General features: G+C 39.6%; 2 protein-coding genes across 5 annotated transcripts; both read left to right on the plus strand.

The window, feature by feature from the left end:
• Positions 1–698: 698 nt before the first annotated feature.
• LOC139781103 (uncharacterized) lies at positions 699–2,968 on the plus strand. The gene is made up of 2 exons (XM_071719924.1): positions 699–1,122; positions 1,569–2,968. The coding sequence occupies exon 2, from the start codon at positions 1,604–1,606 to the stop codon at positions 2,966–2,968; it is 1,365 nt and encodes a 454-aa protein (XP_071576025.1). The 5' UTR covers positions 699–1,122; positions 1,569–1,603.
• A 482-nt stretch (positions 2,969–3,450) lies between these two features.
• LOC139781102 (uncharacterized) lies at positions 3,451–8,394 on the plus strand. Of its 4 annotated transcripts, none has more exons than XM_071719920.1 (2): positions 3,451–7,856; positions 7,998–8,394. In XM_071719920.1, the coding sequence occupies exon 1, from the start codon at positions 3,455–3,457 to the stop codon at positions 6,866–6,868; it is 3,414 nt and encodes a 1,137-aa protein (XP_071576021.1). In that variant the 5' UTR covers positions 3,451–3,454; the 3' UTR covers positions 6,869–7,856; positions 7,998–8,394. The 4 variants fall into 4 exon arrangements, with proteins under 4 accessions (XP_071576021.1, XP_071576020.1, XP_071576024.1 ...); XM_071719919.1 differs by having other exon boundaries at positions 3,451–7,494; XM_071719923.1 differs by having other exon boundaries at positions 3,451–7,348.
• Positions 8,395–21,182: the final 12,788 nt, after the last annotated feature.

Here is a 21,182-nt window from a genome sequence, read left to right on the forward strand (position 1 = left end):
TTATATTTCATTGTAATATTGCAATGGAAAAATAATATTGCTGCAATATTACTGAAATATTATGTGCTATGTGGGTAGTTATGAAGAAGAAGAGATATGTTTTGATGAAGCATATGAAGCTTCTGCGCTGGATCCGTGCGCAATTATTCCAAGTTATGAGGAAGAACAGTTGTTACAGAAATTAGAAGATTTTAATATTAGCGAGGCTATCGAAGAAGAGGGTTTAAAATATATAGCCGGATACGTAGCATTTAGATTTAAAAGCAAAGATAAAACATTAGGTATTGAAACGCGCCAATTGGAAACAACGGGTGACCAAGATTGGCTGCAAGTTATTTCGCGAGGAAAATGTATGTATCCGAGTGACAAATTATTACAATGTGCTCATATAATGAATATTGAGTTTGCTAAATATCACGGATCCAGTTTGAATAAAGAAAACCTTATATTTCAAAACTTAGCAAAAATAATAGAACCACAATTGAAAATTAAAATACCGAGAGAGGCATTACTATGCCTCATTAGGACTAGGACATATATTAGGCTGCGCGAAATAAACCGAGCGATTGCAATCGCAAATCACAGGAAAAAGAAAAAGATGTCAAAATTCACTAATAAAAAACCTGTATATTAAATATCTGCATTTATTGTTATTTGATCTTTTATCTGCATCTTTCCTCTGCATAGGTACTGTTCGAGATTACGCTCGCGTTGCGCCATCTCATCAGATGGCAGCATCGATCGGGTATCGACAGGCCGGATCGACGCGGCAGCTTGCGCAAGCACGGGCGCGCTCATCGCGAGCTTCTCCCTCGCCTCAGAGAGAAACATGTCCGCGTTGTGATCGTACGTACGACGTGTGCTCTGTGAGTTCTGTTCGTAGAACTGCATACCGTGCCGCTCGCAGTGATTGAAGCTGCCAAGAGACTGTAAAGTGTAAAGAGACCGCTCACCCCAGCCAGCTCTGGTACATCAACACGACGACTCAGGCTCACACGTGCGCGAGTGCCGACCGCCACGTGTCTCAACGGCTCACGGGCGAATCACCACGAGCGAGGCAATTTATACAATTGCCTCGCGCATCAAAAGACTTCTCATTATACACCGCTCATCGTTTCTCAGGTCAGACTGTACATATTTCATTAAAGACGGCTCAGACTGTGGTCTGAGTTACACAACAAATAAAGGCATAATTTGTTAACACCCTCCACGCGCGTCCTTCTCATCCCGCTACCATCGCCGGGATTAATCAGCGATTTTGCGAACATTTGGTCCTTCGAGCCGGATGCGTGGAACTTATGGTGTAACTCAGACACAGATCACGTGAAAGGGGCATGCCCTCCGCGATGTGCCACGTAGACATTATAGCGCTGTCGCGAGTGAAAGACAGACATTCTCACGCGCGCTCGCGAGTGTTACACGAGTGTTCACGCGCCCTCGCGAGTGTCACATAAACAGTATTACGTGCTCAATACATGACTCTCGCTTCGCATAGCGCTTTCTCTCGCGTTCCTCGAACGTTCTCGATTCGTGCAGCATTTTCTTACACGTGTCTCGACGTTTCTCAGGTTTCTCATCGTGAACAGCTCAGGGGCGGCTCATCATGACGGATCCCGCCAAAACCGGGACGGGAGGGAAGACCTCTCCATTACTCGAGCTGCCGACCGACAAGCGCACTTCAGAGCGTCAGGCCTCACCGGTGCGGCTGTCCGCGGAGCTCACGCTGAAGGTGCAGACGCAGATGAATCGCATCGCAACGGTGCGGGCCATCAACCAGACGTTGCCATCTACCGCAGATGACACGTCGGTGGATGAAATTCTCCAGATCTCGATCCAGCTCGAGGAAGTGCACAAGGCGTTCCTTAAGGAACACACCTATTTCGAAGCCTCATGGCCGGCGGCGCTCATCACTCATGAGTACTTCTCGAAGAACGCCTTCGTGGTGGAGGCGCAGGAGTGCATGGCGGCTCGTCGCTCTCTGGCGAAGCTCAAGGGCGCATTAGCGGAGAGGCTTGCTCCGAAGGCGGCGCTTGAAACGGTGCAGCCCTCGCAGTCTCAACAGAGACTGCCGGACATAAACATCCCGTCCTTCAAGGGCGATTACGCTACTTGGCCCACGTACCGCGACCTATTCAGGGCCGTCATCCTTGATAGCCGACAAATCACTGACGTGGAAAAACTTCACTATCTGCGACTCTCGCTTGAAGGCACACCTTCTCAGCTCATCTCCGGACTGCCTTTCACCGGAGATTCTCTCAACCCGTCATGGGAGATGCTCGTCGAGCGATACGAAAACAAACGCCTGCTCATTCAGTCGTATCTGGACCAACTCTTTGCCAGCTCAACACCAGTGCAGAGAAACGCCGCATCACTGGACAAGTTGCTCAACACCTTCAAGGAAGGAATAAAGGGCCTGCAAGCCTTGGGCGTCTCACAGGATCTGGGAGACAGCATCCTGGTGTACCAGCTGTCCAGGCAGCTGGATCGCCAGACGAAGGAGCAGTGGGAGACGTCCCTAGGAGCAAAACGCGAGTATCCGCGATTCGAGCAGCTCGAGCAGTTTCTCACCTCTCGAGCTCGAGCACTCGAGAGGATAGAGTCCACGGTCAGCTCAGGGAGCACGGTCGCCTCAACATCCAGGCGTTCGACAGCTCACCATGCGGCAGTTCAACCGGCCCGCACGGAATCATCAGACGGCTCCACGGTGTACCCGTGTGACTGCTGCAACGGCACGCATTTCGTTGTGACGTGCACAAAATTTAGGGATCTCTCACCGGTCGAACGACAGAAACTTGTCATCTCACGGAGGCTCTGCTTCAATTGCCTCGGCCGCCACAACGTCCGCTCATGTAAGAGCTCACGGGGGTGCAAGAAGTGCACCAACCGACACCACACGATGCTGCATGAAGCTCATCAGGCGAACTTATCAGCGAAGCCGAGCACCAGCTCAGCTGCGGCAGCTCAATAGGAAGATGGTGCAATCGTCGCTCACTCCTCTTTGGCCCGCTCATCACACTCAACCTTATTAGCTACGGCCCTGGCTCAGATAAATTCATTTGTGACTACTCAGCGCGTACGGCTTCTCATCGATTCAGGTTCAGAACTCACCTTCGTCTCTGAATCACTCATTCGTCAGCTCAACATTCCTCGTCATCATTCTGTCATCATCATTACTGGAATTGGGGGCGAAAAGTCAACTCAAACTCGAGGAGTTGCCTCACTCCAGCTCCGCTCACTTTACTCAAGATCAGACGTCATCATTCAAGCTCACATTCTGCAGACGTTAACCAACATCTTGCCATCATTCAACGCTGCACCACAGGAATGGCCGCATCTCACCAAGTTAATCTTGGCCGATCCAGACTTTTTCACACCACGGCCAGTGGATATCATCATTGGAGCTGACTCATATGGGCAGATCATCAAGCCCAACATCATCAAACAAGATCCATTGATGCCAATTGCGCAGCTCTCAATTTTTGGATGGCTCGTTCTCGGACCTGTCGACACATCATCATCGGCATCTGCTGCAGTGCACCATGCCTCGATTCAGGAGAGAGAAGATGCTCTCGACGAGTTGCTGGCGAAATTCTGGACACAAGAAGAAGTGCCTGCAAGTAATACTCATGATCTTACGCCTGACGAGCAAAGATGTGAAGAATATTACAAGAGCACTGTTTCGCGGGACTCAACAGGTCGCTACACGGTTCGACTTCCGTTAAAATCATCACCTGATACTCTTGGGGATTCGTATCACACTGCGCATCGATGCCTGCAGGGCTTACTAAGAAGGTTCGCACGAGATGACAACTATCGACGCCTGTATCATCAGTTCATGACAGAATATCGAGAGCTCAATCACATGACGGAGGCTTCACCCGTTTCCAGCCAGCACGCGCAATATTACTTGCCACATCACGGCGTGCTCAAACCAGACAGTGCAACCACAAAATTACGTGTGGTGTTTAATGGCTCGAGTGCATCTACATCCGGCCGCTCACTCAATGATATCATGTATACGGGAGCCAAGTTGCATTTAGACGTCACAGACGTTTTGCTCTGGATTCGACAGTTTCGGCATTTAGTGGCAACTGACATCACCAAAATGTACAGGCAAATCAACGTACATAAGGATGACTGGAATTTACAACGGGTTCTCTGGATCGACAAACAACTCAAGGAAGTGGAAAATTATCTAACAACGGTCACGTATGGTACCAAGGGTGCCCCGTTCTTAGCAGTGCGAACACTGCTGCAACTGGTGAAGGATGAAGGCCATAAGTTTCCCCTTGCAGTGCCGCCACTCACTGAGGGTCGATATGTTGACGACACCTTTGGAGGCGCCGACACAGTTCAGCAGGTAAAGGAAATTGCAGTGCAACTGAAGAATTTGTGCATGGCGGGCGGTTTTCCATTATCAAAGTGGCACGCGACTCATCAAGATGTGCTCACTGCGGTTCAAGCAGAAAAGGAACAGGGCTCGCAAATTGCATTTGACGATTGCACAACCAAAATCCTCGGATTAAACTGGCTTCCTCACGAAGATTCATTCACATTCTCAACAAGGATCTCATCGCACACCACTCAGTTCACCAAACGCCTCGTTTTGTCTGAAGTGGCTCAGATATTCGATCCACTAGGCTTTGCATCACCAGTAGTGATCAAGGCGAAGATGCTCTTGCAGGAGCTATGGCTTCATAAGCTCCGATGGGATGAACCACTGTCATCCCAGCTCTCATCACGGTGGCTCACTATCAGAAAAGAACTCACCAGCTTAAGCAGAATCTCAATACCTCGATGGTATAACACATGGAGTACCTCGTCAGTGGAATTTCACGGTTTTTCTGATGCTTCTCAACTAGCAATGGCTGCAGTCGTATATATCACCGTCCGCAGCTCAAACGGCGCCACGATTTCATTGGTGTGCTCCAAAACTAAGGGAGCACCGCTCAAACGGCTCACCATCCCGAGACTTGAACTCTCCGCAGCACTGCTGCTCTCAAGGCTCATGCAATACGTTCAAGCCACCTTGAAGTTGAACGTTACAGCAATTCACCTGTGGACGGACTCTGTTGTGACACTCACGTGGATCAAATCTCATGCATCGCGCTGGAAGGATTTTGTGAAAAACCGAGTTTCTCAGATTCAAGATCTCACTGCAAAGGCACACTGGAGATACGTACCTGGTACATCCAATCCAGCCGATTGCGCATCACGAGGATTGACTACTTCTCAACTTCAAAGCCACTCATTATGGTGGACGGGACCACCGTGGATACTCACACCTGAAGCATGGCCATCACAACCCGCGCTGTCGGACGAGTTGAGCTGCAGTGAGGCCCGTCCTGGCATTGCGCTACATGCAGCGGCATCTCAGTCGGAATACCACTGGGACCTCATTTATAGGTACTCAACCCTCAATAAATTATTGAAAGTAACAGCTCTCTGTTTCAGGTTTATCTCTCTCTTGAGAAAGCGCCGAGCCAAGTCACTGGACTTGCACTCAGCTTTGGAGAAGGCCAGACTATTCTGGATCAAGGCTACTCAAGCGGCATACTTCACGCATGAGATCAAGATGCTCACGGCCAATTCGAGACTACCACCTACTCACGCATTCAGTCGATTGACTGCGTACATAGACGCTCAAGGGGTTATCCGAGTTGGCGGCCGCCTCAACCAATCAGCACTAGCTCAAGACAACAAACATCAGGCGATTTTACCTCGCCACTCACGGTTCTCAACTTTAATCATCGCCCACGCCCATTTGCGTACTTTACATGGAGGAACACAGCTGACATTGGCTCATGTCAGGCAACAATATTGGATCATCGGCGGACGGGCTCCGGTGAAGTCTCATATCTTACGGTGTGTCGTGTGTGCTCGGCAGAGGGGGATCCGTGCTCATCAACTGATGGGCCAACTACCTCTCTCTCGGGTTACGCCGTCACGTCCGTTTGCTCATACAGGAGTCGACTATGCCGGACCGCTCACCATCAAGACATGGAAGGGACGAGGTGCGAAAACATACAAGGGATGGATCTGTGTGTTCGTCTGCTTTTCCACCTCCGCAATTCACCTCGAAGTAGTCAGTGACTACTCATCAGAAGGATTCATAGCAGCCTTCCGAAGATTTGCAGCGAGAAGGGGAATTGCTCAGACCATGTACTCGGACTGCGGGACAACTTTCATTGGAGCAGACGCCGCGCTCAAGAAAATGTTCGTCCAAGACGCTCAAGAACATCAACGGATTGCTCAAGTGTTGCAACTTGACGGCATAAGATGGGAGTTCAACCCACCAGGTGCTCCACACATGGGGGGCAAGTGGGAGGCGGTTGTAAAGTCCGTGAAGTTTCATTTGAGACGGACCATCGGGGAGACTCTACTCACGACGGAAGAACTAACAACGTTGCTTACGCAAATAGAGGCCATTCTCAACTCAAGGCCGTTGGAACCGTTGAGCGACGACCCTGAAGACGTCTCAGCGCTCACCCCAGGTCATTTTCTCATTGGAGGTCCACTCACTACCATACCCGAGCCATCTCTGATCGACCTGGCAACCTCGCGACTATCTCGGTGGCAGCTCATCCAGCAGCATGTTCAACAATTTTGGGCGCAATGGTCGGCGCATTATCTGCAACGCCAGCAGGCGATATCCAAGTGGCATCATCCTAACAACAACATCAAGGTGGGTTCTATCGTGCTGCTCACCGACGAACGCTCTCCACCGTGCAAATGGCCACTCGCAAGAGTAACGGCTTTGCACCCCGGAAAGGATGGACTTACTAGGGTGGTTACCCTCAAGACGGCCACCACGATGCTCACCCGGCCAATTGCCAAGCTTGCCGTATTACCCATTTCATCAGGATAAAGGATCACGAGTAAGGAATCATCAACAAGGTTGCTGATGGCGGGCGGAATGTTCGAGATTACGCTCGCGTTGCGCCATCTCATCAGATGGCAGCATCGATCGGGTATCGACAGGCCGGATCGACGCGGCAGCTTGCGCAAGCACGGGCGCGCTCATCGCGAGCTTCTCCCTCGCCTCAGAGAGAAACATGTCCGCGTTGTGATCGTACGTACGACGTGTGCTCTGTGAGTTCTGTTCGTAGAACTGCATACCGTGCCGCTCGCAGTGATTGAAGCTGCCAAGAGACTGTAAAGTGTAAAGAGACCGCTCACCCCAGCCAGCTCTGGTACATCAACACGACGACTCAGGCTCACACGTGCGCGAGTGCCGACCGCCACGTGTCTCAACGGCTCACGGGCGAATCACCACGAGCGAGGCAATTTATACAATTGCCTCGCGCATCAAAAGACTTCTCATTATACACCGCTCATCGTTTCTCAGGTCAGACTGTACATATTTCATTAAAGACGGCTCAGACTGTGGTCTGAGTTACACAACAAATAAAGGCATAATTTGTTAACACCCTCCACGCGCGTCCTTCTCATCCCGCTACCATCGCCGGGATTAATCAGCGATTTCGCGAACAGGTACCTAGTTCTTTATGTCGTACGCCACAATATATTTTTGTTTTGCGTCTCAGCTGACAATTCTTTTCCAATCGTTTTTCAACCAGTTTTGATTAAAACTAATAATTCGCAGAATTTTAATAACAAATGACTGGAAATTAAAATCTCGTTTTGTGTGAAATTTTTCCGTACGTCGCGATGACTTTCATTCAATGCACACAATTCTTTTTTTCTTAATAATACTAATAATATTTTCTGTAATATTATATATTTAGACAAACCCACATAAAATAATTATAAAATTCGTCAAATAACAATAACGTTTCTAACATCTACAATGAGAGACAAATTCGGGAAACGATGAGCGTTTATCCGTATGTCACGTGCGTTTTTTATATTTATATATTTTCGTCCATATATATTTATTTATTTATAAAACAGAATTTTCTCTCACATAAATGATCAACATTATTTTGTATTCACATATTGTCCGCTCAAAATGCTTTTATAAATGACTATTACAGATTCGCTGCTTAAATGTGCTGCTCAGTGTGACGTAAGTTTGGACAAGTCACTGATTGGCTGGTTTTGGAAATATGCGCAAGAGCATACCCTTGTATTTATACCATGTGCGGACTGACTACATACCAACAGAGAGAGCAGACTAACTAAAAATACAAGCGCCATCTACTGAATAACTATGAGACTAACTCGTATCTCCTTTCGCCCTGAGATCACTAATGGAACATATATCTACAAACATGATAATAAAATTATGTATAAAATTGAGTAATATTAAATTTAAATCTTAAGTTAAATCTCTCTAGTTAAAAAAAACGTTCATCTATTGTTCCAATACTATTTAAAGCCCTTTTTTATTGATTTCACCTGTATGCTTTAATAAATTCTCGTTGAAATTAATCGAATTCCAGAATTTCTTCTCTCCAAGATTAGCATTGCTGTCCATGTTAATTTGATCAGGACCAGCTATATGCAAATAGTGAAGTTCTTTCCTCGAAGAATCTAATTTTGGCCATTTCACATTGGCTACTTACATTTGGAATTCTGAAAAAAATTTAAAGAATTAGCGTTTTTGCGTTATATGATTTTACGTTCAATTTTATGTACAGTATGCCAATATTTCATACTTACCCTTCTGCGGCAAACAATACTCAAAAGTCAATTAACTGTATCTGCATATCACGGTCTCTTTGCGTTGTTGTTGGGTTTAACTTGGAATTACTTAATACGCCTTGAAAGACTCCTAATAAAATAAATAAATACATCTTTAATAAATGTCTCTTTAATAAATTCTCTTATTATTATTTAATAAATGTTTTTTAGAATATAAGTATATCTGTATTGTGTTCTAAACATTGATATTTCACAGACTTAATTACCATAATTTACGGTGGTAGGGGAGAGTTGGATATTACCGCGCGGTTGACAATTCCGCGCCACTGTTTAACTCAATAACTATTTATATTACGCGCCTACAATGATCTTAATATCATAGAGTAACACGAAATACCCCACCCGCATGCGCCGTCAATTCGTTCCGGCCGTCCATGTAAAGACACTGCGCTCTGGAAGCTTTTCTGCTTATTCGTTGCAATTTTGCTGGTAGTTTCGATAAGAGGTGAGTAATATAATATTTACATTAGAGAAATAAATTTGACGGATTTGATAGGCTAAAACACTATAAAATTAGGTTGCAAAGTGATTTTAGAAACACGCGTTTCTTTCCTATATATTTTAAGGTTGTAAAGTGAAATGATTGAGTTTGATAATTTCGCGCCCAAGGTATAATACTCATAGGTATAACGATAACTGTGTGTTAAGAGTTACCAAGACTGTTTAGTTTACAATGTAAGGTGCTTACAGAAAAGATCGTTGCTTAAGTTTTGATTTAAATTTATAATGTTCGTTATTTGTTAACGCATTCACTTATTTTTATATGTAGGTACCTACTAGACGATATTAATGCATAAATATAAAAAAAACATTTTGTTATTGTGTTCTACTTCATGTCACTGGCTGAAGCCAGAGTAATTTTTATAGGTACGGCTTTATTAAACTGGGCACGATTTTATCAGACCTGGTCACGATATTATCAGACCAGTTTGATAATACCGCGTTTTCTCATTTTTTGGAAAATTATTAATATTTTAGTTTGTGTTTAACTTTCAACATTATTGGTATGATATATGGATAGCCAAATAAATGACCTATCTAAAACTGCACAGTTTGTTTTTTTGAAGCATTTCTGAGCTTAGATATACGCTTCGGTTCTTAGGGGCTCGGTAATTGCCAACTCTCCCCTTCTGAAAGAATCGTTTTGCGCTGCTTTGTAACTGAAATAGTGCTACCAGACTAGATTCCTATTTACTTCGGCTTGCATTCGCGCTGCCTTCTCGCTGTCGGCCACGAAGAAAGCGATCACCAGACATTTGTACCAGTTCCTTCACATTCTATAGATTGATCGGTTTTGTACCAAAGTAATGTGTCTTGATGAGACGAGCAATTTTGACATGTTTCTTTTTGGAGATAGTATATAGTTAAAACCAAGGAAGTGCGGCCCAAGAATATCCCAATTGTCGTTCAGTTCTTTCAAATTTTGATCCTCGACGATAAGCTATGCGATAAATTACTATATATAACTCATGATTATCTGCATATTTATTAAAAGGACAAAATTTTCTTATTATTCTGCGCATTATCTTACCAGCTACGAGATAGAAGCCTTCTTCGCTCATTATTCCCGTAACCCAGAGTACGTCTTGAATCTTCTTCTTCTTCGTCTTATTTATGGCTCACATATTTCCTTCTCGGATAGCATCGGCCATTATTCAATTCAACTGAGGACTTCAACTTGTGTAATGTGATAGGAACTGATGCGATTTAATTATTTTTCGAACTTGGGGATGTGTATATGTATGTGCGTATGCGTAATTGTCTTCGTCTTCTTCGTCTTATTTATGGCTCACATATTTCCTTCTCGGATAGCATCGGCCATTATTCGATTCAACTGAGGACTGTAGCACCTATCTATGTTAAAGCCACTGTATAATAATCATACTTGTTATAAAAGTTTGACTGTGGTACACAGAAAAGGTTAGCGGCGAAAGACTATATATGATCCTCATACCTAACATAATTTGTATAATGCGCCCAATACGCTTAGCTCTTTTAAAATATGTTTTACTCAGCCGACGGTAGTTTGCAACAACGTCGCTAGGCGACGCATGGCGAGAAGAGCTTTCTTGCATTTAAAATACATCCAGCCGTGTATAAAAGCAAACCCCCCTGCGAGGCGAAAAGTAGATTCAGTTTCAATTTACATATCAAGAATAAAGATATTCTCTATATAAGAATGTTCCCTTTTTCTGTATATATAAGTTTTGCAAAGACAGCAAAACAAATCTCTTATAGCTAAATGACTAATTGTTGCAACATATGTTGTCGTAGCTAAATATCTGTGTGTTGCAGTTATAAACTTTCAGCTAATTAAAATAGACCTTGCAACTAAAATTTATAATCGGCAGCTATATTTTTCACAAAAATTGTTCTAGCTGTAGTATCGAAACTCATATTTATCATTTATCCAACGCAGTGATTAAAATTTGGCAATAAGATATTTTCCAGAAGATATTACTAGAATGTTGCTGCTATAAATTCTACATGTGGCAAACAATATTCTAGCAGATACGAAAAATAGTGATAATTTCTTGTTGTGACACTTAGAAATCTACTTATATCAGCAAAACATTTTTTTATATATTAATAAATAGGGTGCATTCTGTTTTACGCATGATGCGCGTAATTTATCATTTATCCTTGTTGTTCCCCGAATGTTAAATAAGAATAAATTATGCATTATGCGCATCATGCGTGAAACGGAATGCACTCACGTTTTTTGCGCATGCACACACATTAATACACAGATAGAAATCTCTTTAGAGCAAAATGTTTATCTCAAATCTGATAACACGTACCACGTACGTAAAGCCTATATCAGACTACGGATTGGGATTGAGATTGGATTGAAATTTAATCAATCAGAACAGAGAAAACTGATCTCAAGTTTAGTAAACTTTGCTCTGATTGGTCAAATTTCAGTCCAATCTCAATCCCAATCCGTAGTCTGATACGGGCATTATGCCAATTTGACCAATCATAGCTAAGTTTACTAAACTTGAGATCAGTTTTCTCTGTTCTGATTGATTAAATTTCAATCTAATTTCAATCCCAATCCGTAGTCTGATATAGGCTTAATAACATTTGTGCGTATTATCATCTCATGTTTATGTTATTCACTTATTTTTATTAGTTTAAGGGCCTGAGCAGAATAGCTGACTTATAATTTTAAGACAGTGTTTTATGCTTTAAATCTTTGTTTTTAGCAACGCACAATACTGTCTTGTGTCTCAAGTCTTACAATGTTGACACTTTGTACACTCGTTTAAGACTTGAGACACAAGACAGTATTGTGCGTTGCTAGAAACAAAGATTTAAAGCATAAAACACTGTCTTGAAATTATAAGTCAGCTATTCTGCTCAGACACTAAGACTCCTGGATGGTCAGCCGAGAACTCTGTGTTGACGGTGGCGACGTACCGTCGCGGCAGAAATCAGAACCCTCTCCAATGGAGAATTCTGTCCTTTATGACATGTTGACAACCTATTTTGTTGTGCATGCCATTTCTTTATTATTCGCTCTGTGTTTGTGCTCTAACGTTTAACGTATTCGTGAAAGTCGTAAAATTGACCGAAAAGTAAGATTTGCATGCGGAAGGAACGTTTTCACCTCCTTTCGATAATCGTTAAACGGCTGTTTTCCCCGTATGTTATTTAGGCTTCGTTTTATGGCTGTTTGTTTATTGTCGAGGGAAAAGGGTAGTTTTCGGCCAATTTCGGAAGTGTTCTGAAACGATCTATATAGTGATGTTTTATTGAAATGTCTTTTTATTTGAAAATGGCATGCACAACAAAATTGGGTGTTTTCCTCGCCTCGATAGTAAGAATCCAATATGGCCGCGGTGATCATCGAGGAGCCTTAAATATAGCTGGGACGTTCCACGTCAACCGGATCAGTGCTGCGGCCAAAATTTAAAGCGACGAAAAAATACGTATGAGGTCTCAATTTAAAGCTTGAACAAAGAGCTACAAAAAGCCATATGCGCCTTAGCAAAAATCAAGATGGCGACGTCAATATGGCGGCCATAAACTCAAAATTTTTGATCAATCAACCGGCTCAGTGCTGCCGCCAAAATGTTCAGCGACAAATAAATTTGTATAAGGGCTTATTTTGAAGCTCGAACTGAAAACTTTTAAAAGCCGTATGCACATTTGCAAAAATCAAGATGCCGGGTCCAAGATGGCCGACTTTTCGTCAAAATTTGATGTCAATGCCTTTAAAAACACCAGATTTGTTTGAAAATTTATCGACAGGGATTTTGAACGTCACTTCTCTCAAATCTGGTGTGATAGATTCCAAATCACAAAATGGCGGATCCAAGATGGCCAACTTTTCGTCAAAATTTGATGTAAAAGCCTTAAAAAACACCAGATTTGTTTGAAAATGGATCGACAGGGATTTTTAAGGTCACTTATCTCAAATCTGGTGTGATAAGTTGCAATTCACGTAATGGCGATCCAAGATGGCCGACTTATGACTAAAATTTGTATCTATTGCCTCTAAGAACACCGAATCTCGTTGCAAAAGGATTTATGGAGGTTTCTAATATTGGAATTTTTACTCGTGACGTAGCCGTGACGTCACAAGGCCAAGATGGCTGGCCTATTCCTGAAAATTGTACGCAAACATATGATCTAAGGTGGTTTATCGTGCCTTTTAAACGCGTGTGATAAAAATATGTACTTAAATATAAAAGAAATATGTGCATTTGCACAGTGCACCCCTTCCTCAAGGAATTTCGTGGAAGGAGAAAATTTTGTTGTGCTTTGGACATTTATTAACATGCGGGATAACCTCTCAAGATGATGACAAATGGCATTTAACTGCATATTGCCTTCAAATGTCAGATGTTAAAGGTGCAGTTAAAGGTAAGTACATATAAAAGTTATTAATGTATGTTAACAATAACACATGTGAGAAAAGTTGATTTCTTCTCACAAATATTGAAACACTTATGATCTTCCAGAGGTGCAGATTTATACCCATCTACAGCCGCGCTGTGTTGTACGTTCCAGATGCATTTTTTATCGGTGCAGGAAATATTCTCAAATTTATCGACATCATGTCTAAAAGTTTACATTGATTAGAAACAGCATACTACTACATGTGTTATTGTTAACATATATTAATAACTTTTATATGTACTTACCGATTACAATATAGCAAAACTGCAACCGTGTGTTTGCATTTTGCACTCATCCCTGCTTTGCAACTACATTTTGCGGATGATATTTTTCCTGTTTTCAATATCACTATGTTTATTTCGTGAGGTGCACCTTTAACATTTGACATTTGAAGGCAATATGCAGTTAAATGCCATTTGTCATCATCTTGAGAGGTTATCCCGCATGTTAATAAATGTACAAAGCACAACAAAATTTTCTCCTTCCATGAAATTCCTTGAGGAAAGGGTGCACCGTGCAAATGCACATATTTCTTTTATATTTAAGTATATACATATTTTTATCACACGCGTTTAAAAGGCACGATAAACCACCTCAGATCATATGTTTGCGTACAATTTTCAGGAATAGGCCAGCCATCTTGGCCTTGTGACGTCACGGCTACGTCACGAGTAAAAATCCCAATATTAGAAACCTCCATAAATCCTTTTGCAACGAGATTCGGTGTTCTTAGAGGCAATAGATACAAATTTTAGTCATAAGTCGGCCATCTTGGATCGCCATTACGTGAATTGCAACCTATCACACCAGATTTGAGATAAGTGACCTTAAAAATCCCTGTCGATCCATTTTCAAACAAATCTGGTGTTTTTTAAGGCTTTTACATCAAATTTTGACGAAAAGTCGGCCATCTTGGATCCGCCATTTTGTGATTTAGAATCTATCACACCAGATTTGAGAGAAATGACGTTCAAAATCCCTGTCGATAAATTTTCAAACAAATCTGGTGTTTTTAAAGGCATTGACATCAAATTTTGACGAAAAGTCGGCCATCTTGGACCCGGCATCTTGATTTTTGCAAATGTGCATACGGCTTTTAAAAGTTTTCAGTTCGAGCTTCAAAATAAGCCCTTATACGAATTTATTTGTCGCTGAACATTTTGGCGGCAGCACTGAGCCGGTTGATTGATCAAAAATTTTGAGTTTATGGCCGCCATATTGACGTCGCCATCTTGATTTTTGCTAAAGCGCATATGGCTTTTTGTAGCTATTTGTTCAAGCTTTAAATTGAGACCTCATACGTATTTTTTCGTCGCTTTAAATTTTGGCCGCAACACTGATCCGGTTGACGTGGAACGTCCCAGCTGTATTTCGAGAAAAGCCGATTAGTAACAGAAAACATATAATAATTCGTAGTCTAAGAGAATGGACGTTTTTTCTTGAATTTTTATCTATCTGAATGAATAGGAGAGAATGTGAGAATAGAAAGTTTAGTCTTATCTTTTAAAGTGAAGATGAGTTCAATTTCTCATATTAAAATATCTTGTAAAATATATTTTAAACAAGAAGCGCAATTTTATTCGAAAATATTATTATAATATATTATTCTATATGCATTTTCTGCATATGCGTAATTGTTTGTTTTGTTATCAAGTAACGATAAGATAAATCTTATATTGATCCATTATCGTATCCACAGTTTTTGCGCCGCGTTCTTTTTCAGGGTTATCATATATATATTGAGTATTCCTAAAGGAGGCACGCCTACCTGGAAGCGTTAAGAAAACATGCATTCCCTGATAGAAATATTTTGCTGAAATTCTCTTTCAATTGACCCCATTTCATTATTATTCCGTACATACGTTTTATGATACCTAACATAAAAGATCGTTGTTATTACTTTTTAATAATATAATTTACTTTCCTTATATTTCACAGTATTATATTACATTTCATAAGGAAAATTATTATTTATTTTAAAATATATTCAGTAATTTTTCAATAACTTTTATTTCACTTTTCATCGATTTCATAGTAGGGGAGACCGGGGCTAAGCCGACAACGGGGCAAACTTGACACTAGGCTTTTTGCCAATTTAAATCTATCGTAGAAACTTGCCTTTCCTACTGTAAATGCGTCTTTATGTGCCAGTATTATCAACGGAATTTGGTAACATTCTGAGTTATAGTGTAATTTTTAACGCGACATAAGCGTTTTTGATAGTGAAAAGTAATTTTTCTGATCTCTCGAAAATGTCTACTCTTTCATCGAGCTTTACTCTTGCGAATCTACCGGTAAGTGATTTTGATGGGAAATTTGATGCTCTATATGAATCCGATAATCGTTTTTGGATATTTTCAAAATTTTCATGTTTTTGAAGTGACAAAAGTGAAAAACGACGTCCGGGGCAAAGTCAACACCACGCCGTTTCGTCGGCTCCCAGTAACAAACGATGCTTGTCATGCAGCCGTATAGCTCATGACAAATGTATGCGCACGTCCGATCGCGAGTTTACCTGCATTAATTGTTTTTCAGACATGAGTTTAGATGAAGATAATTGAAAGTTCAACAATTTTTGTTCTCATTATTTCAAATGATTGTTTTAGCTACTTTATTCCGAATTTTTGTACTTTTTAAATACACAATAAACAATGTATTTTCATTTTCAGACAGTAAAAAATAAGTTCCAGATCAAATTGTGTCGATCAGACAAAGTGTTGAGTTTGCCCCGGCGGAGTGTCGAGTTTGCCCCGGCATTTTTCAATTCGAAAATTTGTCTTCGCGTCACTTTTCCTTTCCTGGCGGCAAAACAAAGCGACGTACAGCAAAACTTCCTGAATCAATTTTGTACCTGAAGAAACACTCTTTAAATATGTACCATTGAATTTGCCTAAAAATTTTAATTAAATATTAAAAATTGCCTTTGAAAAAATAGTGTCGGCTTAGCCCCGGTCTCCCCTACTTTCAGAAAATACCTATTTTCATCACAGCCATTACTCGCTGAAAATATTATGAAATCGATGAAAAGTAAAATAAAAGTTATCGAAAAATCTATATATATAAAATAGAGAGAATGTCTGTATGTATGTTCTTTATACACTCTTAAACTATTCGACTGAATTTTTACCAAAAGTATATAAAATAGAGGTAGAATTTCCCGGAGAGTGTTATAGAGTGTATAGTTTTTCATTACCGATCTTTTTGGGAATCGGTATCCGAAATTTTTCCAATTTTTCGGGAAATAATTGACCGAATTTTAAAGAATTGTATATAAAACAGGGGTAGAATTTCCTGGGGAGTGCCATAAAGTGTATAATTTTTCGTTACCGATCTTTTGGGAAACCGGTATCAGAAATTTTTCCAAATTGTCGGGAAATAATTAACCGAATCTTAAAGAATTGTATATGAAACAGGTGTAGAATTTCCCGGGAAGTGCTATACATTGTATAGTTTTTCGTTACCGATCTTTTTTGGAACCGGTATCCGAAATTTTTTCAATTTTTCGGGAAATAATTGACCGAATCTTAAAGAATTGTATATAAAACAGGAGTAGAATTTCCCGGGGAGTGCCATAAAGTGTATAATTTTTTGTTATCGATCTTTTTGGAAACCGGTATCAGAAATTTTTCCAATTTTTCTGGAAATAATTGACCGAGTAGAAAAAGATTGGTTACGACATGTTTAATCCATGAACACTCCTTATGTTTGTCCACAATAAGGATATTTAAATATAAATGAAGTCGTTTTAAGAAAAACGACTCCCGGGCGAAGCCCGGGTAACCAGCTAGATATTAAATATATTTCAAAATAAATAATAATTTTTCTTATGAAATGTAATATTGTGAATTATAAAGAAAGTTAAATTATATTGAAAAGTAATAACAAAATTTCTTTATGTTAGGTATCATGAAATTTACTGAATTTAACTGAAAAAACTGAATTTTTACTGAAATATTGATGGAATAGCAATGAAATGGGATTATTTGAGAGAGAATTTCAGTAAAAATTCATTATATTTTTAGTAAAATATTTCCATGAAAATTTCTGGGATTTTTTGTGAAAAAATTGTAAACTTTATTTGATGTTTTCTTGTTTCAAAGAATACATTTTTTTAATAGTGAGAATTTTTTGATCAAAGAATAATAAAAAAATATAAAAAATGTAAGTAGTCAATCTTCCGTAAGCACTTTTTTTAGAAATATTTTGTGGTGATCGCTGTTATGTGGAGCTGAATTACCTAAAATAAAAAAGAAGACGATTTTTAGAAAAATGTATAAATACCTATAGGGGAGACCGGGGCTAAGCCGACACTATTTTTTCAAAGGCAATTTTTAATATTTAATTAAAATTTTTAGGCAAATTCAATGGTACATATTTAAAGAGTGTTTCTTCAGGTACAAAATTGATTCAGGAAGTTTTGCTGTACGTCGCTTTGTTTTGCCGCCAGGAAAGGAAAAGTGACGCGAAGACAAATTTTCGAATTGAAAAATGCCGGGGCAAACTCGACACCCCGCCGGGGCAAACTCAACACTTTGTCTGATCGACACAATTTGATCTGGAACTTATTTTTTACTGTCTGAAAATGAAAATACATTGTTTATTGTGTATTTAAAAAGTACAAAAATTCGGAATAAAGTAGCTAGAACAATCATTTAAAATAATGAAAACAAAAATTGTTGAACTTTCAATTATCTTCATCTAAACTCATGTCTGAAAAACAATTAATGCAGGTAAACTCGCGATCGGACGTGCGCATACATTTGTCATGAGCCATACGGCTGCATGACAAGCATCGTTTGTTACTGGAAGCCGACGAAACGGCGTGGTGTTGACTTTGCCCCGGACGTCGTTTTTCACTTTTGTCACTTCAAAAACATGAAAATTTTGAAAATATGCAAAAACGATTATCGGATTCATATAGAGCATCAAATTTCCCATCAAAATCACTTACCGGTAGATTCGCAAGAGTAAAGCTCGATGAAAGAGTAGACATTTTCGAGAGATCAGAAAAATTACTTTTCACTATCAAAAACGCTTATGTCGCGTTAAAAATTACAGTATAACTCAGAATGTTACCAAATTCCGTTGATAATACTGGCACATAAAGACGCATTTACAGTAGGAAAGGCAAGTTTCTACGATAGATTTAAATTGGCAAAAAGCCTAGTGTCAAGTTTGCCCCGTTGTCGGCTTAGCCCCGGTCTCCCCTATCTAATCTTAATTTAGGCCGTTTTGAAAAAATTAATTTTAAACAAAATGGCGTCAGCTGAAATTTTAAGTGATGCTTGGCCGAAAAATTGGTTATATTTTATTTCAAAAATAAAAAGATAGGCATCGAAAGAAAAAAATCTTATGATAAAGACTAGATATATTTATATATTCGCAAAATGCCTCTAAAAAACAGACTACATCTCTTATTTTATATTCATCGTTGATAAATTTTTGATAAAAAATAATTTTTTATTAAAAAATTCTTACTTCATCAACATTTATCAAATAAAGTTTACTATTTTTTCCACAAAATAATCTACAAATGAATGACCAGGTAAGCGTGCCCCCTTCTATAGTGAAGGCCGAACTTCCTCGACGTCGGTAATGTCAACATTTCTAATCCTATTTTCTATGTTATATATCTATATCTGTCCTTGTCTAACGAGAGGCATCTGTCCTTGTTCGATTGCTGCGCCATCTCTCGCTACACGCAATACTGCTTATCCTGTCTACCTGAATGTGCTTTTGCTTAATAAAACTTTATTAGAGAAAATCTTTTTTTCTAGGCGTTGAATCTTTTAGTTCTATTTACACAATATTGTTCCTACATGTTGTCCCTACCCCGCCTGGGTGTTATTTTATAATATATAAACTGCAGTATTTTTGTTATTGTCGTCAGATGACAGCTGTTTGTGCCCAAATTAGTAAAATTTTTAATTTTTTTTCGTTCCCGATATGAAATCGTATGTCGCGGGGTAGATTTTTGTGCGTACTTTAATTCTGTAAAAGGATTTTGCAATTCTGTAAAGCCAATTCAAAGATTTTTTAAAATAAAAAAATGTCGGTAACTACTGCCACGGTCTAAGGGTATGCCACACCAAAAACTTAAGCAGTAAGCAAATCAGTTAATCATAGTCAAGAACTTAAGACATAACGTAAGCGGTAGCAAATCCAAACTGTTGATCTTTTTACTGCTTAAGTTTTTCTATGTTCCAAGGCCCTAAGACATTCTGTACCTATATATATTAGCAGATCAATAGAAGGATCATCTAATATTAAATATTCAGCAGAGAAAATATTTGTAACGGTTCGAATTTATTTTCAGCATCAAAAATACATTTAGAAATCAAAAGTTAGTGGTCAGGGAGCAATGCATGTCTGCGAAATTCTTTAATAAGACGGAGCTTAATGATGTAACACTATATGTCAACATATAGCTCTTTTGCTGCAATAATAACATAACTCAAAAAACAAAAAATGAGTTAGAATGTTTCGAATCATTAAAATTTTGTAATATTATTTTTAAGTGCGATTTTGGTATAATAACTGATTGTAGAGGAATAAAACCATCTAGCTATATTAGCTCTTTATTCAGTTGTTTAGTATATTTAATTATCACCATTCTTTTGCAAACGACTCAAAAAAGACAATTTTTGAGTTATATTGTTGTAGCAAATGAGCGATACAGTGTCGACATAAAGATTTTTAACTATGTTTAACTATTTTTAACTATTTTTAAAAGTAGCATTCGATTTTATATGCCACATTATAATTTTGAAACACATACTGCATTAATTTAAGCTTAGTTAGTTTATCGCTACATAATCTTATTTATCTAGATATGGATAATATAAAACAGGTGATCGAACTAATTGTAAGGTGGTATATACAAGGAGGATAAGAGATAAAGAAAGGAAGGAAACGGAATAAGCATTAAGGTCCGTTCTACAATGTGTCGTATGTCGGAGTCAGATGTGGGCGCATACTACGTACTGCGTTGTCGCTTGTCGTATAAAATGTCGCAAGTTGATTATCGCAACAAAAGATAGTCAACTCATGTTTGATGACTTAAGACTAACGACAAGAATTTACAACTTTCGTATTAGACTTTATTAAATTTGCATCATGAATATTGTTGTTGACATCTTCGTGAAAGTAATCTAATTCGTGTATAATTTGAGTTCAAATTAATAATAAATTGCAATACAAAGTACTAAAGTTACATTATTTATGCCCAACGTATATTCAATTGTAGAATAGCTCCGTATTAAAATCCGACAACAAGCGACATATGACTTGTTGTAAAACGGGCTTAAGCAAAAGTATATTTTCGTTAACTAGAAATCTTTATTTCACAGTATTTCTTTCGATAGCATGACGTTTACGTCAATACAAGATAATGTATTATTTTCTCACGTAGAGAACTTGAGGAATATATCATGCAATTCTAAACCAATAATATTATCATCGATCACAATACGCGAGCAATCCGTTTCGATTGAACATCGACAACATCGTATATATTCTCAAGTTAATTCGAATCGATCAGTTTAGCCTTCTTTATAGGCATGTTTTTGTAATATGCCGCGATACACGTATCGCTCGTTGTGATGAGC

This window comes from Temnothorax nylanderi, unplaced genomic scaffold, assembly GCF_030848795.1.
Source record: "Temnothorax nylanderi isolate EJ_2023f unplaced genomic scaffold, tnyl_v1.0 TNYL_tig0316_pilon, whole genome shotgun sequence".
Classification (NCBI taxonomy): Eukaryota; Metazoa; Arthropoda; class Insecta; order Hymenoptera; family Formicidae; genus Temnothorax; species Temnothorax nylanderi.

Bases quoted from the DNA above. Each gene is read 5' to 3' on its own strand.
- LOC139781103 (XM_071719924.1), top strand. From the start codon at position 1,604: ATGACGGATCCCGCCAAAACCGGGACGGGAGGGAAGACCTCTCCATTA.
- LOC139781102 (XM_071719920.1), top strand. From the start codon at position 3,455: ATGCCAATTGCGCAGCTCTCAATTTTTGGATGGCTCGTTCTCGGACCT.